Here is an 18,109-nt window from a genome sequence, read left to right on the forward strand (position 1 = left end):
GGTCTTTGTTAAAGACCATAGATTTCATTATTCGTTCGAACACGCATCCGAATGAGAACACCTATACGAGAATGACGAGGTGAAGTCAATGACGCTTGTCCATAAGGTAAGCTCATTCTAAGATAATCGAGGGCATGATTCGTTCAAAAATCTAATACATTTATTCATTGAGTTCGACCACCTCGTGTTCTAATAGTCGAGCTTGTAAAAATGTATTTGTTTGTTAGATTAATAAAATTGTTTATTTATCTCTTTAAACTATCGAATAAAAATTATTTTAATTATCATACGACGAAATCCTGAGACCCACGTCGCGTATAAATAAAAGAATGACATATCTCATTTCATCAAAGTTCGTGATTGTTGACGAGGCATACTTGACATCAACAACTTGACACCATTTATGAAAATTATCATGATTTTCAGCTCCAAAAATTCGAGTAAGTGTGATCCAAAAAGAAAACTACCAGTTCGACCAATCAAGTCAAAACAAGTTCGTGAGTCCTTTCGAGTTAAAAACACTTATGAAGATCCTTATACAGAAGGGGAACCAACAAGAGGAATCCCAGCAGGCCATGCGGTTTTAGCTGGAGAGTTTGGGCTCCAACAAGTCCGGTCTTAAGTCGAGGATCGAAGCGGGTCAGGTTGCGGCCGCGAGCTCAGCCCATCGCTCTGTTTTTGCAAGACAAGAAGATCAAACTCTTCCTCCGGGTACCCGTCTAGTCTTCTATGGAATTTCGACACTTTTCGCTTAATTTTGATAAAATTTAATATTTTCTTCAATGATATAGTTAAAATGATTTTTTTTTAATAATTATGCGCTTGTTCGCCGGAGGCCGCCTGAGAACTTAGATAGTTAGAGAATAGATAAGAGCGAAAAGTTAGAGAATAGATAAGAGCGAAAAGTGAGAGAATGAGAAAAAAAAAGTGTTTGAAAGAGCACTGTTGTTAAAAAAAACATGATAAAACTATACACATCAAAAAATATTTGCGATTATTTATAACTTAGCAAGTTTAAAAAATCAAAATTTTCTTTTGTTATTCATCATGTTGCTCATGCTCTTAGTTTGTCCTTTCACTCAGTATGTCATAAGACTCATAACAAACTTCGATTGTGTGTTCCTACTATGGATATGAAATACTTCCTTACAAAAAACCAAAAGTATCGATATGAAATACTCATCCAACCAAGAGTTATAAAATTATTCAATATATTAATGTTGATGTATATGTAAGAAGTATGAAGGGGACACCTTCTAGTATTTTGCAATTTCAAAATGTAGTAGGTATTTCCAAAGTTGAGACAAAATAGCAAAAAATTGACAAAACCCCCAAAATACTCATACACAATCATGCTCTTCATATTGATTTTGCTATTCACCATCAACAATCCTCTATCTTCTCTTCGCTCAGTCAAACCCTAATCCCTCAACTCCATCATCCGATGTGCTCTCCGATGGTCCTCCGTCGTTGCCGTCCCAAACACGTCGGAGCTCCAATTCGCCGCCAGCGCAACCAGAGTGAAGAAGAATGCGTTGAGGATGGTTTCGACGGCGGTGTACACATCATCAGAGCAGGTGGGAATCCCGAGCCTCGCTCAGCTTCGAATCTGAAACCATTCGCATGGCCGTCGTTGATTCGCCCAAGGTCGCCTTGAAGAGAATCACCAGATCTCTGACGGCCAAAAAAGTGGTTTCATCGTTAATTGTCATCACCACCATCTTCTTCTTCTTCTTTCTGATTTATCGAACAGTAGATTAAATTTTTTGAATCGGGATTAAATTTTTTGGTATATTTTTCTTCTTTTTCTACTTCTGGTTTATTGAACAGTGGATTAAAGTTTTGGAAAGCGGGATTAAATTTTTTGACACATTCTTCTTCTTTTTATACTTTTGTTTTATCGAACAGTTGATTAAATTTTTGGAAAGCAAGATTAAATTTGTTGACATATTCTTCTTTTTTCTTCTTCTGCTTTATCGAAGAGTGGATTGAATATTTTGAAATCAAGATTAAATTTTTTGACATCTTCTTCTTCTTTTTCTTATTCTGGTTTATCGAATAGTGAATCAATAAGAAAGTGCCGTGGGTTAAACGTTTAGAAACTTAGATTAATTTTTTTGAAAATATTTTTACATTATAAAATCGCTAAAATGCACTAGTTTATGAAACATTGACTATTTTACTAAACACTAAGTTTGAAATGGGTTGTTCGTATAAAAAAATCCTTTTTTAAATTCCTATCTTCAAAATTCACATTCACCTCCTTTTCTCTATGAATTAATAGATTATCTCAGCGTACCATTTATGTTGAAAATTATGGTATTTTATGACAAGCCCATTTATTAAATGGGCCAATATTTAAAGATGTAAGAGTGAAAGGGAATAAACCTCGTAGATTCAAGATTATGTGGGGCCGAGGCCCAATAAACCCGAGTTCAAATTTAACACTATATATTGCCAATTAAATATTAAATAGATCGAATAAGTGGAAACAAGTTACAGCCTAGCGTTAATTGGGAGTTTGGAACAGCCTGCGTCAACAATTTTAACATTAGTGAGATAATTTTAATTTTTCCTAAATTGGTTACACGCACAGTTTGGCGGTACTATATTTGCCGGGACTTGCATGTAATAACAAACGCGTCCACATCCACGCGCCTGGCAAACCCGTGACCTGACACACACGCTTATTTATTTATTTATTTTTCCCGCAAAATAGTTTTGAAAGCCTAAAGTTTAGAATTCAAATCAAAACCCCAAAAAGATATGAAAGAAAGAGATATATTTGTTCTGATAAAAAAAAAAGAAAGAGATATATATTTGTTTTGTTTGGCTAGGCCGGAGAGACAGTGACGAATAATGAAATGACAACTTTACTCTTTAATTTTTTTATATTGTTTTTTTTATTTAATTTTCATTATTTCGAAATCAACAAATCTCCAAACCAAAAGCCAAATAGTACAAGGCGGGAACGACAATCCGATAATCGTGGACGATTCCCCCAAAACACAGCAAAAACAACACTTTTTAAAAAAACCGTATTAAATTTTTTAACCTGTTATTTATCTTTAAATACAATTAGTGCCCAGAAATCAACGTTTTATTACTTTTTTTTTTCACCTTTTTGCTTCGAAAAAAAAATTATATCCATTTCTCTCTTTCCATTCTCTATCTTGTTTGTTTCAAGTTTCAACTTTCATTCATTACTTTTTTTTTTTTCTCTCTCCTGCGATAAAATAAAATAAAAAGAAAAGGAAAAATATGAGAATGTGATTGTTCATCATGGAATCGGATCGCTTATGAGAAGAATCTACGTTTCGCTCGATCTCTGAAACTCGTTTCGGTTTTCGTCTCTCGTAGGGTTCGCATTTTCTCTCTTTCTCTCTATCTTCCTCTCTCGATGTCTCATTGTATGTTATTGGGAAAAGTGTTGGATTTTACTGGATCTGAATTGTTAATGTTTCGATTTAATGATTTGTGGGTTTGCGTTTCGCTCGATAATCAACAATGTAGATTGGCTTTTTGAATTCTACGGCCTCGAACTGCGAGATTTGAGCTACTGAGGCTTGAGGTTTTTCTTTTTTCGGTTTGGGAATTATATTCGCTCGCAGAGGAGAAATAGAGTTGTTTGTTTGAAAAGAATGGACATTTTCATTTCAAGAACTTTGAAGTATAGAATTTTGGCAGACAAGCGTAGAAGAAGGAAAAAAAAAGATCGTTACTTCAGAAATTATCTTTAATTATTCTTTTATTCAATTTAGGAAATGAAAGCATTGGGTAAACCTTAATTTTCAGAGTTAGGAAGTCAGATACTTTTTTTGTTTTTTTTTTTTGTTTTTTTCCTTAATTTAAAAATTTCTTAATTTCTGCGTAGTTTTTTTTAAATAATGTGATATCTAATTCAGGCTAATTTAAATTTCTCTATCTAATTATGTTAATTCAGAGAAATTTTTCATGGAAGCTGTGTCTTCTCGTAGGTTTAAACATGAGCTACGATTTCCAGCCACAGAATGGTGGGTATGGAATAGATGAAAGTTCAAATGGGGTTCATGGTGAATATCATATGGATGACATGTCTCAAGGCAAGTGATGTCCAAATCAAATGGTTTCAAAGGGTTTTGGTCTGATTCTGGAATTTTTTTTATACAAGAAACCTAACTTATAACCTGTAATCTCTGATTAGGCAATGGTAATCAGGAAGTATCTCTGTTGGAGTGGTTAAATTATCTTGTTCCACATCTAAAGCTGTCGGCAGAAACGTCAACGGAGGATTTGAGGGCTTGCTTGGTTGACGGGGCTGTTTTATGCAGTATTTTGAATACATTGTGTCCTGGTTCAATTGAAATAGTAAGATATCTTATACTGTAATACTTTAGATTTTCTGCTCCAAGTTTCAATTTTTTTTTTCACTCTGATGATCGTATTCATGGTTTAGGTACACGGTTCTGATTTCGATGGTGCAAACGTTAAAAGATTTCTGGCCGCCATGGATGAATTAGGTCTTCCTAGCTTTGAGCTTTCAGACCTAGAGCAGGTATGTTAATTAGTTCCACAGGGAGTTTATTACTGTGTTTTAACTTAGTTAGTTGAGAATATTTATGAATCTTTAAACCTTAACGAGGGTGGAATTGACTGGATTGTTTTTACAGGGATCTATGACACCCGTTTTGCAATGTCTAAGCACACTTAGATCGGCCTTTGACTGCGGTTATTCTGAGGAGTATAATGGAAGTCAAACGAGAAAGAAATGGGACTTGTCGGATGGAGAGTCTTTGGAGGGAATTGATTGTTTACGAGAAGATGTATCAACGCATCGTCAACACGCTGTTGAAAACGGAGAAGAAACACAGAGTTTACAAAATATTGTTTTACCAGGTATTACTATTGACACTTCCTTAGACAGTGTTCATTTTTTTTTTCCTGTTAATATTTCACGTTTACCAATCGGTTCATATTTGAATTAGAGCAACTTGGGGAGAAGTTTCGCGAGATACTTTTGAAGCACGGGGGTTATGCTGATCTCTCCGAAGCTAGTATTTTGGAATTCATTAACTCGTATAAATTTGATGTAAGCTATTAAGCTTTTCATCTTATCATCTTATTAAGCTTTTCATCTTTTCATCTTCATTGAGACCTTTAAGTCCAGTGATGCTCATGAGTTTCTGTGCTTCTTTTGTGTAGAACACATCGACACAATCGCTGTTGGATACGCTGAATCAGATTTTGCAAGACAGCACTCACAGAAAGAATGAGTACATTCCTAATGTATGTCGTGTAATGGGTGCATAATCTATATTGCTAAACATGCATGGATTGCTGTTGGCAAATTCACTTTTTTTTTTCCTCCTCCCAGTGGGTCATTATATCTTTATACTAAATTGTGTTTTTGTACATGTTGTGTACAGCGAGTTGCATATGTGATGAGAAAAATCATGCAAGTGATTGAGCTGCGAATGTCAAATCAAGCAAACATCGTCCGAAATGTATTTATTTTTTCCCGAAATAAAATTTAAATTGCTAGTTTGGATATATTTTCAAATCAAGTATTTTTTTATTATTCATTATTTATTGTTATTATTATTTATATCATTTTGCAGTTCTTGATTCAGTGTTTATAATGTTGTGATGTTGTAGCAAAACAATCTCTTTAAGACTCGTGAAGAGAAGTATCAATCAAAACTAAAGGTCTTAGAAACGCTTGCAGTTGGGACAAGTGAAGAAAATGAGGTACATCTAATTATGTCTTTCAGCTTAATTGAAATGAATATATTGAACTGTGTTTTTTCAAATGACTATTGCTGTGCTGGATGAATTCTACACATTATTTAATCTATTCTATGATTTTCATTTCATATAGGTTGTCTTGGACCAGCTTCAGCGTCTAAAGGTGAATTTCATTATCCTTAAGCTTACAAGTGATATTTTCTTGCTTCACTCGTTAAATATATATTTTCTTCTTCTTTGCTAATGCAGATTGAGAAGCAAAGATTAGAGGAGAGCAAAAAACTCGAAGAGAAAGATGTGGAGATTATTAGGAAAGAGAAGGAAGATTGTGAGATTGAGATCTCAAAGCTAAGAGAAGAACTTGAGTCTACCAAAAGAACACATGAAAATTGGTGTGTGCAGTTAGAAGAAGATGCAAAGGAAGCCAAGCTAGAATTGAAGAAACAGTTAAAGAAATCTGAGCTTGAATTGGTAGATTCTAGGAAGAAGGTGAAAGAATTAGAGTCATTCGCTGAATCTAAATCAAAGAGATGGAGAAGGAAAGAGCGTACTTACCAGAACTTTATAAATATACAAAATGAAGCTCTAAAGGTATGCCTTCACTATTAATTTTATCTTTATTATGTATTGATGCTAATTTTGAAAAGAGATGTAATGATGGTTTGTAGGAGCTAAGAAGGGCCTTGGAGTCCACAAAACATGAAGTCTTGAAGAACAAAAGAAGTTGCTCCGAGGAATTTACGTACTTGGGTACTGTGTTTGCTGAATTGAATCATTTAAATTTCTTTATCTTTGGCAAAGTTATGATTTTATGACTGGTAATCTGCTACTTAAGAAGAAATAGAGAGAGCCCTTAATCTAGCACGCTCTTAGATTAATGCTTTCTTGGTTGAACTAATCTTGACAAATTTATTTATTTATTTATTTATTTTAAACATCATATCACTCATGATAATCTCTGGTGACTGACAAGAGAGGTAGGTCAGTGGTAAGACCAAAAAGGTTGTGGTTTGAGTCCTGAAAAAGTATCGATAAAAAAGAATGATAATATTATGGTGGTGTACTTTGCTTAGTATTCTCTTTTGATTATTTTTTTTTATTCCCTTCTTTTTTGGGCCAGACATTTGTGACCCTATCATTTTTCTATCGAATAGGTGGAAGGCTTAAAGGACTTACGGACGCTGCTGAAAATTATCATGTAGTTCTTGCAGAAAATAGAAAATTATACAATGAAGTTCAGGATTTGAAAGGTACACCTTTAAGCCATTTTCACATGTCACGCATAATATGTTGTGTTTAAAAACTTGACGATTTGTTCCTTAGACCAAGTTATTTATGGTTTTTTTAGGTAATATTAGAGTGTATTGCCGAATAAGGCCATTTCTTTCCGGTCAAAGCAAGAAACTTACTACAGTTGAATATGCTGGCGAAAACGGTGAGCTTGTTATTGCGAATCCTTCGAAACAAGGGACTCGGAGGCTTTTCAAATTTAACAAAGTTTTTGGTCCGGCTTCTACTCAAGGTAACTAGTTACTTGCCCGACAAGCAATTTTCAAAGTTCTTTGAACTTTTCCTGTTTGTTTTTTTATTGGAACCACTGGCTTTATATGGTACATCTAATGAGAACCTTTAATTCATTATCAACAGAGGAGGTTTTCTTAGACACCCAACCATTGATCCGCTCAGTTCTTGATGGATATAATGTATGCATATTTGCATACGGCCAAACGGGTTCAGGAAAGACTTATACGATGGTACGTAATTTGTTTAAACTTTCACCGATCTAGTGAACATTACTAATTTCATGGTTATTTAACACGTATGTCTTTTTTTTTTTTTTTTTTTTTTTTTTTTCTAGAGTGGGCCAAGCATATCGTCGACCGCGGATTGGGGCGTCAACTATCGAGCACTGAGCGATCTTTTCCAAATTTCACAGATCAGAAAAAGCTCCATTAGTTACGAAGTTGGTGTTCAGATGGTGGAGATATATAACGAACAAGTCCGCGATTTACTCTCGAACGAGCTCTCGCAGAAAAGATATCCTTTATTTCTATCGTTTTGTCTCTTTTCTGTATTTGTTTTACGACGTCTCTTCTCTGCTATACTATTTTCCTTTAACTTGCACACACTTGGGATTTGGAATACTGCCCAACCAAATGGGTTAGCTGTTCCAGACGCAAGCATGCATTCAGTCAATTCCACCGAAGATGTTCTTGAGTTAATGCACATCGGGCTAATGAACCGAGCGGTCGGTGCAACGGCCCTAAATGAACGAAGTAGCCGATCCCACAGGTTTTGTTTTTCTCCTCGCGATGTTTGTTTCGCCACCCATTCGAGCGTTTGATAGTCTCTGTTTGACTTTGATTGCTTTGGTTCAGCGTTCTGACCGTACACGTCCGAGGCTCGGACACGAAGACCAATGCCGTTCTTCGGGGTAGCCTGCATTTGGTGGATCTTGCTGGCAGCGAGAGAGTTGACCGCTCTGAAGCAACTGGAGACCGGCTTCGAGAAGCTCAACACATCAATAAGTCATTGTCGGCTCTCGGAGATGTGATTTTCGCTCTGGCGCAAAAGAGCTCTCACGTACCATACCGGAACAGCAAACTCACTCAAGTACTTCAGAGTTCCTTAGGTACGCCCGTCTTTTCATATCTCTCTTTTTCTCCATGTTGTGTTGACTATTGTACATTATCATAGTATTCGTGTTGATGAATTTTTTTTTTGGTTACTTCGTAATCGTAGGTGGTCAAGCCAAGACGCTTATGTTTGTGCAGCTGAATCCCGACGTAGAATCGTACTCTGAAACAGTGAGTACACTGAAATTTGCGGAGAGAGTTTCTGGTGTTGAATTAGGTACCGCGCGGAGCAACAAAGAGGGTAGAGATGTTAGAGAACTCTTGGAACAGGTACGCAGATCTTATTTTTCTTTGGAGTCTGTTCTAGTATTTCTGTAAAACACGCATCTATATTGGTTTGTTATTATCTCCAATTTTAAACCTCATGGAAAATGGTAGTTTAAAAGTCCGTTGGTGTTGTTTGAGCTGCATTACATGCAGTTCTACTGATCTGTGCTTGGTTTTAGTTTTAATATGTTATTACCTCTCTTAGACTCACTGTATAATGAGGAAAACATCGCCGTGCATTTTTAAGCCGATCACTATCATCTCCTCAGTTTTCTGTTTACTGTTACATTAATCTTATGGTTTAATAATTGCTAAAAAGCTATCCCTTGATTGACTTTATGGTTGACTTTTGCGAGTTAGTTAACCTGGTCAAATTTTATGTGTGTTTTTTCTAAAGATAAATTGCGGTTGATTCTTTTCAGGTGGCAACACTTAAGGACGTGGTCACGAAAAAAGACGAGGAGATCGAACACTGGAAGAGTAACTCAAACGGCGTGAAGCACAGCGCGGGCCCGCTAAGATACGGATCCGCTTCTCCTATACGACGCTCGATGGAGACCCCTCGACGGAGTCCTCGGCTCACGGGGGCAAAAGGGTCCGCGTTCAGCGAGAAAGCCGCTTCGGACAACGACAACTGCTCGGAGTACAGCGAGTCTCAGCACTCCTCCGCCGCGGATTTCGGGCACCGAAAAGAGTGCTCTGTGCAGCCAAAGATCGGAGATTCGAGCCAGAACGAGGACTTTGAGCTCTTGGGGTTCGGCGACGCGGATTCGGAGGAGAGGCTGAGCGACATATCGGACGGCGGTCTCTCGATGGGAACGGAAACCGAGGGCTCGATTTGCAGCGTCGTGGAGTACACTCTCTTCCCCGAACCGCCGGAGAAGACGAAATCCGAGAGTGGTCTAGCCGAGAGCACGAAGACTCAGAAAACTCAGGCCACGACGAGTCAGCCGGAGAGAACTCAGTCCGGGACCACAGAGAAGTGAGTAAATTTTCTCTCTTCTAAGTGTTCCATTGCCTTTACCCGGAAGGGTTAAATTACTAATTTTATTTAATTACATTTTCTAAATAATTCGCCAGGGCGGGTCATTAAAGAGTTGGCAAAGTTTATTTGTAAAATAGTGTGAGCTGAGTAGGTTGGTTCAGCTCTCGAATTGTGAACTGAGTTTATGAATAATATGGTATGAATATTGATATAAACAGGGCAAATGTGCCGTCGAAACTCCCTAAGCCTCCTCAGAAGCTAGCGTCGATAAAATCATCTCGATCGTCATTGCCCAGAACTACACCAAAGGTTTTGTCAGGTATATGATATGTCTCACTATGTACTAACTTTTTTTTTTTCCCCTTTCAAGAACTCTAGTCACAATCATGTTTTTTTTTTTTTTCGTCATCGTGATTGATGACAGGTGCTACTAAGAAACCAACTTCTATTCCTGGAAGTTCATCACCCATGGCTTCGAGATCTTACAGCAAGCGATGGCAGTGACTAGAAACTCGGATTCTGATAGTAGTAATTATTAGAGATGTTAGAGCTATAATATTTGCAGCTGATTATTACTGTTTGAACTGATTGGATTGTGTTTCCAATTCTTCCTATGTTTACTTCCTTTTGTCCTAATATTTTGGAAGAGGCAACTGGGAAATTGTAAAAAAAAAAAGAAAAAAAAAAAGAAGGTACTTGTTCTAGGATCTTTAGTGTGTAACTTGATCTTAATTGTTTTAACTATTGAAACTAACTTAAATAGTGATAGCTACATATATATATTGTATTGTGTTGTAGAATAGTTGAATATGATGTAGACATTTATGTGTTCATCTGAATTGCATTTTTTCCCCCTTTAATTCGGTCAAGTAAATGTTGTATCAATTTGCGTTTGATATATATATATTCCAAAAGGGGTGATCAAATAGTAATGCGAGCTCCAATAAAAAGGCAAAAAAGAAAGAATAAAAAGAAAAGAAAAAAAAAGGAAGCTGCATTCCAAATGAGTCCAAAAGATAAAAGATTAGGTATTGTCATATACTACCTACTCGTATTCCATTAATACAGAAGCCGACACAGAAATCTTTGAGTCTAAAAGGACGAGAAATTATTGCCAAAAAAGAAAAGAAAATAGGACATAGCTAATGTTTAAGTTATACTAATTAGATTGTCATTAATTGATAATTAAAATTTAGTTATTTTGAATTTACACAAATATCTTCATTTTCTCTAGGTGTATTCAAGATGATTTAAATTCATTGATTTAGTGTAGTAAAAACCATTAAATAGTTATAATGTATTTAAAAATTAATAGAAATATAAATTATTATTAACAGAATTATTATACTTTTTTCAATAAAATTTTTAACAATGGGAGCTTTTTGTAAGTGTGTAGTTTGCCATGCATATAATTAAAATTAATTATGAGTTTTGATTTTTTTAGTTTGAAAAAGATCAATGAGAGACTGATAGACCAATTAACTATTAGGATAATTTTAGTATTCAAGTATAAAAAATTTCATTTCATGTATACATTTCAATGAAGTATGAAACTTCAAATATTTTATAAAACAGATAATTTTCAATGGATTACATAAGACTTTGAAATATTTGAGTTTCTATTTATTTTATTTTAAATAGCATGTAAGAGAATATTGAGAAATGAAAACTGGATAATCTTACAAACTTATTCTTTGTATATTCAATAGAAACTTTAAGCAAAATTAAATAAAAGGTTCGCCAAAATTAAAATTTTCAAAATAAAATAACAAGAATCATAAATAGAGCAATATTTTCCTGCACAATATAAAAAAAAATCAACATTTCAATTATACTTCCATTAACAGTTAATAATTATATTTGACAATATGAATACATGATACTAATAATTATAATTTGTTTGAAAAATAATGGAAAAACGAATTTCCACTTTTCTCTAAAGTCATGGTAAGGTTCAAAACCCACAAATTGATGCTTTAGCCAATTTACCATTGAAAGATCATATAAGTGATGAGAAAAATGAAAATATAAAGTGACTCTTTATTCTTTATATTAATAAATGAATTTTTAAGCGGATTCAATATGTAGATAACGAAACAAGAAATTGAGAAAAATAAAATAACTAAAATCTGCAGAAGAAAAAAAAATTCTCTAACGTACATATTCAGCAAATCTGCTTCTTTAAAGTCACTCCATATTAAATTTTCCATTTTTTCACTTATGAACAATTTATATTAACTTTTATAATAAAATGCTAACAATTCTTAATTGGCTAAAACAATAACACTTAAACAAATTCTTTAAGAAGGTCCGAGTTCAATTCACACTGAATATTAAATATCTCAATTTTCAAATATTTTGTAAATAGCTCATTTTTCTATAAAAAAAATTTAAATGAAACTGTTAAAAAAAAAGGTAAGATAGTTAAATAGTCTTATTTAAACGTTAAAATTATATAACAAATATTTTATTAATAATTAGAAATTAATCACTCTTATATTATTAATGATATTGTGATATCATCAAATTGACTAATTTATATTTTTATTATCACTTATCAAGTAATTAAATTGACTAATTATTAACTACCAATCAAACGTATATTTTGTGTGGGTTAATTATTTAAAAATAAAAATTTAATTAAAATAAAGAACAATTTATTGCAATTAATCAATCCCTCATTTTTTTTAAGATTTTAGATAAAATTTGATTTTATTAAGAAAATAGTCTATCAAACCGAAGTTCATTAAATTAATTGTTCAGTTAATTTAATGAACTTCGACCGGATGAACTATTTTCTTAATAAAATTAAAATTTGATTATTTTTTTAAAAAGAGAGTGGACAATTGAGGTTATTAGCTTAATTGCACCTAAACTAAAGGACAGCGTAACAAAATAGCGAAAATGAAGTTATGAAATTTGTTTTTAGCTTACGTTTCACAACTTTTAGGGAAATAGCCAACAGGTTTATGTGACAATAATTAAGGTCTGATTTGCCCTTATTTATTAACAAATTCGTAATTTTCTCTCTCTTACTTTTTCCTACACTTTTTTTAAATAAAAACTTCAAAAAATCATATCTATCTCATATGAACTCGAAATTGAGTGATTCTAAATCCTACGGATTCGTGACGTCGAGATCTTAAAAAATAGAACTATTGTGTTTGATGAAAAATCATGTTTAATACCATAGATGTAGAAAAATCTCGTTACTATCTTAAATATGAAAATAACTTAAATTTTTTGAAATTATCAAAAAAATAAATGGAAACGTAAATATGATGCATTAAAGATAATTTTTCATCAAACACAATATGTCTATTTTTGCAGATCTCGACGCCATGAATTTGTAGCATCTGAAATCACTCAATTTCGCGTTCGTACGAGAAAGATACGAATTTTTGATGAAAAAAAAAAATTATTTGAAAAAAAATGGGAGAGAAAAAATGTCGAATTTGTTAATAAATAAGGGTAAATCAGACTTTAATTATTGCCACATAAGCTATTTGACTATATCACTAAAAATTGTCAAACGTAGGCTAGATCTAAAATCACATGTTTAAAGTGACCTAATTAGTTACTAATCTCTAAAATAAAAGGGTAAATAGGCGGTACTTAACAATAAATGATGATTGTAACTAAGGTCCAAAACTCATACGGTACAGCCCGTAACACAGGAAAATTCACGGCAGCTTCGCTTCGGTGTCCGAATCTGATTCGCTGTCGGATTAGGGGTGATATTGCCCGCCGATTCAAAAAGTTTATGTTGTCGTTTTCGCTTCTTTATAAACCCCAACAACCTTGATTTCCCTCGAAAACAAAAATGATTCGACTGAGCTTCCACGGAGCTTTCGGTTTCGTCTCTCGGCGACTCGCTTTAGCTCAGGTGTTTTTTTTTTGTCTCTCTCTCACTCTTTCTCTCGTTTTTTTCACCGAAGCTTGAAGAGTTCTAGCATGTCAGTTGTTTTTTTTTTTTTTGGTTGATGAGAAAGGATAGTGAAATCAAAGGAAAATGAGGTTCTTGTTTCGTTTTGTGATTTCGTAGCGTGAATGTGAAGTTTTAGAAACCACATTGTCAATCTTCGATTTTGGTTAGTTGATCTCTGGAAGTTACATAGTCACTCACTCAACTTGCGGCGTTGACTTTCATGTCACTCGTGACTAGAATTAGTTTTCTGAGTTGCTCTCTTGCGTTTGTGCTGTGTATATGTTCTCTCAAGTTTAAATTTCACTAATTTTAGGATAAACAAGCTTTTTACTGTGATTTTTTTTTTTTTTTTTTTGCAGGATTCGGGTTCTGTTGATGTGTCCGATTCGTTCTTAGTCAATCGGTGAAGTGTGATCTAAATGCTTTTGACTTGATCCATTCAGAATCACTCTCAAAGAATTTACCAGGTAACTGAAACTTTAGAGAGTATCTTTGAGACTAATTTTTTATTTTTTTTTTATAAACTTTTACAAGAAAACTCTATTGAACTATATGTGAGACCATTTTTACTATTACTGTTTTAGTAGAAAAAAAAATGCTTGGGAAGATCTTAGTAGATTTTAGGTATGTGTTCTTTAGCTCCTAAACTGTCGTCGTGTTATTTTTCTCGGGTTAAACCCATTAATCATTATGATTTTTATCTCTTGCTTTCAGTCTCGTTCCCATCTTTCGTGTACAACTTTTCTATGGATAAAAGCTTTGGTGGTTTCAAATACTTCCTTTTTTGTGTATTTTCAGTTGGTATTAGGAGATACAGCCAATCAATTCTTTTAGCGGGTTGAGAAAAATATGGACCGAGGCAAAGACAATCCGAGAGGTGGTCACAGCTCGATCAAATACAGCTGGAGCCCAGTTGCGAAGCCATTCTCCGAGATCGCTGATTTTCCTCGTGAGGAATACAGCTCTGCACTTTCTCAAAACGCCGATAAGAAACACACGAGAAGATCCAATCCCAAAGCACCCGAGATATTGAGCACGGCCGAGCTCGTCTCGGCAGTCGGCCAAATATGGGATTACGCCGCTCGTCCTCTTGGCTCTTCCCGAACTGGCGGTTCTATTCACGATACTCGTGACAAAAAAGATGAGATTACCTTGGCTCGTTTAGATTCGGAAGGAATCGGAAGATTGAGTCTTTCCTCGTCGTCGAGGACTAGTTACTTCTGCGTTGACCTGAGGAGCGCTAGCCAGTCTTCTTCCCAAACGCAAACGGATTTCACGAAAGTGACCGAGATACTGTCTGTGTCTGAACCATTCGGTGAAAAGAAGGAACGTTCGTCGTTTTGGAAGTTACCGCAGGGTCACGCGAAAATAAATAAAGAGCCTTGGAGGCATCAGGGCTTTCCCAGTGTAGAAATATCGTGGGAATTGGAAAGTGTGTACGGGTGGATGAAACAAATAGCTTTTTCTGGCTCGAACTCTCGACCCGAAGGATATGGAATCAGTAGTGGAACTAAGTCGGCCTCTACTGTTCTCGGTTGTGATTCTCGGGCAGTCAAATCTTGTGATTTCCCATCGCTTAAGGAAGCGAAATCGGAGATGAATGCAAGATCCTCTCTGTGCTCGGATTACTTTCTCGTGGCTCGCCGAGAGCCAAACATGGCTAATCTGAGCTCCACGGTTTCTGATCTGTATAAAGATTATTTTGCGAACCCCGTCGTAGACAATGCATCAGAAGATTCCGAGAACGGTACAGATGACGATAATCGGTCCGACACGAAAGGCAAGCAAAACGAAGGATTGCTCGCTGAAGATTCGATTAGGAACGAGCTCGTTGTAGAAGCGAACAGAAAACCCTGTTTCTCTTTCGCTAAGCAAGAGCATGCCTTTGCCGGGGCGTTCGCCGGAGTGTTTGTCAGCCTTTGTCTTCATCCCGTTGACACAGTCAAGACTGTTGTTCAAGCTTGCCATGGAGATCAGAGGTCTGTATTCAACATCAGTAGATCACTTGTTGCCGAGAGAGGTAATTTACTAGTTGGTATCTTGGTTGAAATCTGGACTGATTCATGTCTTTTGAGAAATATTGACTGATGTATGCAGTCAATTTCAGGTTTTACTGGACTTTACCGGGGAATCGCTGCCAATATTACGTCTTCGGCTCCAATATCTGCCATTTACACTTATACATACGAATCTGTTAAAGGAGCTCTGCTTCCCCATTTACCAAAAGTACCTCCCAACACATTTTCTTCTCAACTCTCATCTCATGTTTGTCTTATGGTCTCTCTCTGCATTTTTTTTTCATCCCCAATGAGGCGGAGATAGAGGATAACAGATGAACCAAAAAAACGGGTTGTACTCGTATTTCTAGCGTTAAAAAAAAAAAGAAAAAAAAAAAAAACTCATACAAAATAACCTTTTGAAACTAAGCAATTTTCCACTGTCAAAATATATATTGACGAGGACAAAGAAAGCGCATTTAAAAAAAAAAAAAAAAAACTTGTGGCTATTTCACTAATTTTAGACAAACCTTTGCTATTTTTGCAAATCCATTAGTTTCAATTCTCAATTTACCTAGAACACCCTTAAAAAAATGTACCGTCTTTCTCGTTGCGCGTAACCGATTTACCAGAAGTAAATCTCATTTTTGTGCAGGAGTACTACTCGGTCGCTCATTGCGTGGCGGGTGGTTGCGCAAGCGTTGCCACTTCGTTTGTTTTCACTCCGAGCGAGCGCATAAAGCAGCAGATGCAAGTTGGCTCTCACTATAACAACTGCTGGTATATATATATATGTATATATCCCTATAATATATATACCTTAAAGGTCCTTTTGCGGTATTAATTTTAAGACCCGTTATAATTTGATGACCGACCTTTCTCTTGCTCGCTATGTTGATTCGCAGGAGCGCATTGGTCGGGATTCTTCAAAACGGGGGCTTGCGTTCGTTATACAATGGCTGGGGAGCTGTACTTTTCCGGAACGTGCCTCACTCGATTATTAAGGTTATTACATGAACGCCCTTCTCTAAAATGGTCCCCAATAGTTTGATAGTTAGCCTTTTAATTATGGGAAATTGCTACTAGTAGCAACTTTGATACTTTAGACCAAAATAAACCAAACAATGTTTTTGGACACTTCTACTGGTAACCGTAGACATGAAAGTGTACAGTTGTTATAAACTGTAGAATTATAAGATTACAAATAACAATAATTGTAAATATATAGGTTTACACTTACTAGTAGAAGTGTACAAAAACATAGTTTGACTTATTTTGGTCAAGTGTATCAAAGTTGCTAGTAGTTGAGGTCATTTTAATTATTGTTGTGAAGTTCTTCTTTCTTTCTTTCTTTCTGGTTTTTAGAATATGTCCCACACCAATTTAAGTTGTAAGCAGATTTGAGCTAGCTTTTGGGTTTGGGTTAAGCCCACACTTCTAACGTGCTATCAGAGCCAGACCTCGATGTTCATTATGAAAAACACTTGTACAAAAGTGTGAGCTATAACTCATCACACTTCTAACACTCGTCTTTTATTTGGATTGCAGTTCTACACGTATGAAAGCTTAAAGAGACTGACCTCATCGTCATCGCACAAAACTCAACCCAGCCCAATACAGATAGTCCGACTCTTTACCCGTTTGATATTTCTCGTTACCTAAACTCTGATACCACAATATAATTGTTTTTTTATTTATTTTATTTTTGCAGCTGGTTTGTGGAGGACTAGCTGGATCCACCGCTGCCTTTTTTACGACCCCATTTGACGTGGTGAAAACAAGGCTACAGACTCAGGTTTGTCAAACTCAGATTATGGATCATCTGAGAGCTTGTGTAAATGTGCTGCTTTTTTTTTTTTTTTTTTTTTTTAAGGTCCCGGGAGCGATGAGCCGATACAACGGCGTGACTCACGCTCTGATAGAGATAGGGAAAAAAGAAGGCTTGAAAGGGCTGTACAGGTGACATTTTCACACACGCCCTTCTTATTTTATTTTCCGATCTTGAGAAGGCAAAATGACTTCTTCTTAGCTGATTTTCTCGGGTTTTTGTTTTTGGGTCTTGTCAGTGGATTGGCTCCGAGATTGGTCATGTACGTCTCTCAAGGAGCGCTCTTCTTCGCATCGTATGAGTTCTTCAAGAAGTTTTTGTCATTGGACACGGCATTGCCTGAAACCGAGAGCATTGGATTCAAAGAGAAGAAGAAAGAAAAGTCGTATATACCGGCATCGCCTTTGTCCCAAAAGCCATCGGTGGTGGTCTCTTGATAAACAAAAGCTTCTCTGCTCAATTCAAATAAAGGGGAAGAGGATTCTCTGTCATAATTTAAAACATTGATTTTTTTTGTTTTTGGTGCTTTCTATTAGTTATTTAGTCATTAGATGTACAATGTTCGTATGTAAGTTTCTTTAAATAAATATGATCAAAAGTCATGTTTTTTTTTTTTGAAGGGCTCAAAATGCATGCTTTATATGGATGCTTCATATCAATTAGAAAAAAAAAAAACTCTACATCTAGAGACAAACTCCAACATAAGAATTTTGATCGGAAAATATTATGAATTAATATTTCTAC

The 18,109-nt window shown here is 35.4% G+C and overlaps 2 protein-coding genes across 3 annotated transcripts; both read left to right on the forward strand.

Annotated features, from left to right (window-relative positions):
- The first annotated feature begins 3,177 nt into the window (after nucleotides 1-3,177).
- LOC149405686 (P-loop nucleoside triphosphate hydrolases superfamily protein with CH (Calponin Homology) domain-containing protein) lies at nucleotides 3,178-10,472 on the forward strand. 2 transcript variants are annotated; one of them, XM_089607954.1, is made up of 22 exons: nucleotides 3,178-3,361; nucleotides 3,978-4,082; nucleotides 4,184-4,347; nucleotides 4,436-4,534; nucleotides 4,650-4,875; nucleotides 4,965-5,068; nucleotides 5,182-5,265; nucleotides 5,406-5,483; nucleotides 5,635-5,727; nucleotides 5,858-5,887; nucleotides 5,974-6,315; nucleotides 6,393-6,474; nucleotides 6,879-6,974; nucleotides 7,073-7,246; nucleotides 7,372-7,478; nucleotides 7,583-7,761; nucleotides 7,852-8,016; nucleotides 8,103-8,356; nucleotides 8,467-8,630; nucleotides 9,050-9,609; nucleotides 9,831-9,931; nucleotides 10,037-10,472. In XM_089607954.1, exons 2-22 carry the CDS (start codon nucleotides 3,986-3,988, stop codon nucleotides 10,114-10,116), a joined length of 3,279 nt encoding a protein of 1,092 aa, XP_089464080.1. In that variant the 5' UTR covers nucleotides 3,178-3,361; nucleotides 3,978-3,985; the 3' UTR covers nucleotides 10,117-10,472. The 2 variants fall into 2 exon arrangements, with proteins under 2 accessions (XP_089464080.1, XP_089464081.1); XM_089607955.1 differs by having other exon boundaries at nucleotides 3,190-3,356.
- A 2,935-nt stretch (nucleotides 10,473-13,407) lies between these two features.
- Nucleotides 13,408-17,835, forward strand: LOC149405687 (Mitochondrial substrate carrier family protein). The gene is made up of 10 exons (XM_089607956.1): nucleotides 13,408-13,498; nucleotides 13,900-14,007; nucleotides 14,339-15,560; nucleotides 15,648-15,766; nucleotides 16,193-16,317; nucleotides 16,443-16,542; nucleotides 17,086-17,160; nucleotides 17,249-17,332; nucleotides 17,411-17,496; nucleotides 17,604-17,835. Exons 3-10 carry the CDS (start codon nucleotides 14,390-14,392, stop codon nucleotides 17,800-17,802), a joined length of 1,959 nt encoding a protein of 652 aa, XP_089464082.1. The 5' UTR covers nucleotides 13,408-13,498; nucleotides 13,900-14,007; nucleotides 14,339-14,389; the 3' UTR covers nucleotides 17,803-17,835.
- The last annotated feature ends 274 nt before the right edge of the window (nucleotides 17,836-18,109 follow it).

Source organism: Urtica dioica, chromosome 2 (genome assembly GCF_054948205.1).
Source record: "Urtica dioica subsp. dioica isolate 48M chromosome 2, U.dioica_male_clone48M_v1_H2, whole genome shotgun sequence".
NCBI lineage: Eukaryota > Viridiplantae > Streptophyta > Magnoliopsida > Rosales > Urticaceae > Urtica > Urtica dioica.